We start from the raw sequence: 4,891 nt of genomic DNA, 5'->3' as shown, positions 1-4,891 counted from the left end.
TGAGTCTTTTTTGGGACTTCGTTCAGAAGACAAGTTAGGAAAGCCATCGAATTTTGCAACCGTGAACCAACACCACACTTGGAGTGAATAAATTAATTAAATTATTCAGAATATTTATAAAAATTGATTCATAATTAAATGAATTGAAAGATTTTTTGAATTTATTAGATAATTCTACTCAATATATTTTTTTTTTTGATTCAGTTGTATTTCTTTTTTAATTTTAAAAACTAAAATTGAATTAAACCAAACCAAAAACTCGTTACAAATTACAAGTGCATTATATTTAAACTTGTAAAAATTAATCCAACCAAACACCAATTAACTTAAATTGAACTTGATTTACAAAAATATAAAATACAATCCGACTGATTGATTTATAATTTTTTTTAACTGGGCTTTGTTTCGTTAATTTTTTTTTTAAAAATAATTTAACTATATTTTTAATAAACTGAATTATTTAAACCAATATTTACATCTTATACGATGCAAGTTGGTACCACCAGAGTAGACTAGACTTAAATTAACGAGAGAGAGAGAGAGAGATGGATTGCTACTTTGCTTGGCTTGTAAGTGATGTCCAGGTAGGAAATGACGTGTAACATCGTCAACGTAGGTCCCGTTGTTCACTTTCGTAGGCCCCACAGCATGGACGAACCAAATTGATCCCTTGGCTTACATCTTACGCAACTTTAAAGCCAATCTTTTTGGCACATCACTTCCACCCCTCTCCCTTCTCAACGTTTTGACTTGAGAAACTAACCATGGTTAGCTCGGGACGTTGCCCCCAAAATAAAAATATTTTGTTTTCATAATTCATCCAATGTGCAAAGAAAAACTTGTATAATATTATAATAAAAGTTGTTTTTAAAAATATATTAAAATATATTTTTTAAAATTTTTCTCTAGATATTAGTATATAAAAACAATAAAAACATATTAATTTGAATCAAATATAAAAATAATTAAAATTTTATTTTTTAAAAAATATTTTTTAAACACAAAAATAAAAATGCTAAAAGATTATACCCATTTCCCCCCTCTAAACTTGGGAATATTTATGATTAACAAATCATTTTGTGTTGACCAACAGCATTTATTTATACTAGACAGGATAATAATAGGAATGTCAATTCACATTTTTATGAGCACACCCCATTAATAATGGCATTTGATCTTATAATAATTACATTATTGACTGTTCAAGATTTTTTTAAAAAAAAAGAGAGGAAAAATTAATAATGGTATTTACTATTTAAGGTAATTGTTTTTATTATTATTATTTATAAGAAAGGCACACCAACTATGGTTGCAGTAACTAGAGTTGGAGGACAGATATGGGTGACAGAACGCAAATTGGCCTTTCACGAGGCTACAGAATCCAATTCCATTTCCATGCTCTTAAAAATTCTGTATCCAAGTAGAGGGCGCCGCAATTGACGATACCTTGTCCGTCTCGCAACTTGTCGTCAATTGTCACATGATTATGTGCTCTGCTACGCCACCCCACCCCCCAAGGCTTCAACCATGGTTTATATCAAGAATTTAATCATGGTCAAGTTCATTACTGTTTTTTTTTTTTTTTTTTAATCTTTTAGATCAAGTAACAACCCGCTTTCAACTTTAGCACGCGCCACCATTTTCTCTATCCTCGCAAATGTAATCATCATAATCTAATAATGGATTTAGTACTAATCACTATTGCTTGTCCTAGGTTATTAGGAGAGCATTTCACGAGGTAGCTGTACCTTGTTTTTTAAAAAATTAATTTATTTTATTAAAAATTAATTTTTTATATATATATTTTAAATTGTTTTGGTGTATTAATTTTAAAAATAATTTTTAAAAAATTAAAAAAATTATTTTAATATATTTGAGAACTGAAAAACATTTAAAAATAATAATCATAATTATACTCCAATCAAGTCTAGAGTTGATTTGGAAAAGGATGGTTGGTTTTGTTTTTCTTTTCTTTTTATTTATTTATTAATAGCTCTATGCTATGTCATTTCTGGGTATTGATTCAATTTAACCAGTGCTTAATATTGGATTTGAATTCGGAAGAATTCATGTTCATTTTGAATCTTGATGATAAAACAAAATGTTCATTTTGCTCCACGATTTTGTTTTATTTTATTCTTTTGTAAGAACCAAAACACATGCAAGGTCCCCTTCCTGCCCGCAAAAGTTTTGATAAATTTGATGTGGCAGAGGAAAGGAAGGACAAAACCCCATAAAATTCCAAAAAAGCAAGATAACCGATGAGCCATTAATCTTTCAATCAAGTCCTTACCAAATCAAAGACAAACACGTGTAAGACCACTGCTCACTCAACAGACACCTGCCGGTCACTAGGTACGACAGACCCTACGTGTCACTCACCCACTGGATGTTCCACATCGGATTGAGGTCTCTTCGAACTTGAAGGCAAACGCGGTGACCTCTGTAGTAAAAAAAACATTAAAAGGAAAAAAGAGCGGTTAGAAACCTTAGAAATTTAGAAAATCAAAGGTGAAACCATGGGCTGGAGGGTTATATAAGGAGAGATAGGGAGGGATCAAGAAACACACCACAAAGGAAGACCACCAAAAAGGATAGAGTGCTAAAAATCTTGAATTTCTAGCATCTTATTTTTTAGATAAAATCTCTCTTCTTGAACTCAATCCCCCTCTCTAATTCCCCGCTTCTCTGTATCCCATTCTGTCAATCGTCTGTCTTTCAAAGAATCTAATTTGGGGTTTGTTTCTTTTGTTTAGTGATTTTAAAGCTGAAATCTTTGTTTCAAAAAAGAAAACAAGCAATTCCCTGCAAAGGGTGAAAGCCAGGTGATTCAGAATAGAGATCCAGGTTGATTTTCATTTCTTCTACCTTCCTTTTGCTTTCCTTTTTTAATTTCATCAACTTGAAGGGTTTGTTTTTGGTCCCTCAAGGTTGGTTTTTGTGCAAAAAAACCTCTTCTTTTATCTGGGTTTTTTTTTTGTAACTTCCCTTCCTCTTGTTTGTATAACTTCAGTAATTTTGCCACCTCTGTAGTTTTGTTTCAAGTACTAATTAACAGGAATGGCAGCAGCTATCGATATCTACAACACAACAGTGCCAGTTTTTTCAGATCCTTGTAGAGAAGAACTCATGAAAGCACTTGAACCTTTTATGAAAAGTGCTTCGCCATCACCAACTTCCACTTATTCTCCACCTTCTCCTTCAACTTCTTCTCCTTCTTTCTCTTCTTACCCTTCTTGCTTTTACAACAATAACTCTCCCATCACTTCATATTCGAACTTGGACCTTAGCTTTTGCTCTCCAACGAGCACCCATATGTTTTCTAATGGGTTCTTGGATTATAACCAAATGGGTTTTGAGCAAACAGGTCCAATTGGGCTTAACCACCTTACACCTTCACAAATCCTCCAAATCCAAGCCAAAATCCACTTCCAACAACAACAGCAGCAGAAAATGGAAAATCTTTCTACCACATCCCAGCGTGTCCATAACCAAAGGGCTGGTAACTTCTTGGCTCCAAAACCTGTCCCTATGAAACAATCTGCTGCTTCTCCTCAAAAGCCAACAAAGCTTTATAGAGGAGTCAGGCAGAGGCATTGGGGAAAATGGGTTGCTGAGATTAGACTTCCAAAGAACAGAACTAGACTCTGGCTTGGCACTTATGACACAGCTGAAGAGGCAGCTTTGGCTTATGATAATGCTGCTTATAAGCTGAGAGGAGAATATGCTAGGCTTAACTTTCCACATCTTCGCCATCAGGGAGCTAATGTGTCTGGTGAATTTGGTGATTACAAGCCTCTCCATTCCTCTGTTGATGCAAAGTTACAAGCAATTTGTCAAAGCCTGGGCTTGCAAAAACAGGGGAAAACAAGGGAGCCCAGTTCTGTTGCTAATTCAAAAAAGATTGCAACAGCTCCTTTGCAAGCAAAAATTGAGGATGATTGTTCTTTGAGAGGTGAATTGAAAACGGAGTGTGAGAATTTTGGAGTTGAGGACTATAAGGTGGAGATCCCATCACCATCACCAGCTTCATCTGACGAATCATTGGCTGGTTCTTCTTCACCAGAATCTGAGATTTCTTTCTTGGATTTCTCTGGTTCTTTACAGTGGGACGAGATTGAGAATTTTGGTTTGGAGAAGTACCCTTCAGTTGAGATTGACTGGTCATCGATCTAAGTCTTGAATTATTACTATGTAATCTTCTTTTTTTTTAGGTTTATTTTGGTGTCTTTCAGTAGCTTCTGCAATGAAGTTTTTGGCATTTGCAGAAGTGCTGTTAAGGGGTCAGTCAGTTTTAGATTCTAAGTTCTATTAATTATGCTGTCGATATGTATAGTAGGTCGCTCTCCATCTTTGGTCTAGCTGGTACTTTTTTTCCTTGCTTGACCATGGAGGAGTTTCTATGTTTGGTCTGTATTTTGAGGTCAGGTGTAATTAAGCATCAGTCTTTGAATATATCAATCTAGTCCAACTTTTATCCACGGGTTCGAGTATGGTGAGCATGTAATAATGTTTTGTGATATCAATTTTTTATGCCTCAAAACAGATTCACATTCTTGCGGTACGTGTGCTTAGTATAATGTTTAGATTCTTACTTGTCCGTGACTTGAGCTACGCCGGGCTGAAAATAGAAATCTTAGCGTTTTTTTTTTAAAACATCAAGAGACTGTAAAAGTGTTTTAAAAAAACAACAAAAAAAAAAGAAAGAAAAGAAGAAGAAGAAAAGGAGGGATTTGGTTCATAGACTCCCGGTTAGGTCGAATAACATTACCTTATACCACGATATTAGATGCTTCAAATAAAAAAACAAAAATTAATATGACTTGTGGCATCAAAAAGAAAAGGGGGAAGAAATGACTTGAGCAAACTTCTTGTGCTTGTCGGCATGTAA

The 4,891-nt window shown here is 34.3% G+C and overlaps 1 protein-coding gene across 1 annotated transcript; it reads left to right on the top strand.

Moving 5' to 3' along the window:
• The first annotated feature begins 2,551 nt into the window (after positions 1-2,551).
• On the top strand, positions 2,552-4,481 carry LOC118031733 (ethylene-responsive transcription factor RAP2-4). Its single transcript, XM_035036231.2, has one exon. The coding sequence runs from the start codon at positions 3,061-3,063 to the stop codon at positions 4,174-4,176; it is 1,116 nt and encodes a 371-aa protein (XP_034892122.1). The 5' UTR covers positions 2,552-3,060; the 3' UTR covers positions 4,177-4,481.
• The last annotated feature ends 410 nt before the right edge of the window (positions 4,482-4,891 follow it).

Source organism: Populus alba, chromosome 5, assembly GCF_005239225.2.
Source record: "Populus alba chromosome 5, ASM523922v2, whole genome shotgun sequence".
NCBI lineage: Eukaryota > Viridiplantae > Streptophyta > Magnoliopsida > Malpighiales > Salicaceae > Populus > Populus alba.
The sequence above is the reverse complement of the archived record's forward strand: the minus strand, read 5'-3'. Positions and strand labels throughout refer to the sequence as shown.

Bases quoted from the DNA above. Each gene is read 5' to 3' on its own strand.
- LOC118031733 (XM_035036231.2), top strand. From the start codon at position 3,061: ATGGCAGCAGCTATCGATATCTACAACACAACAGTGCCAGTTTTTTCA.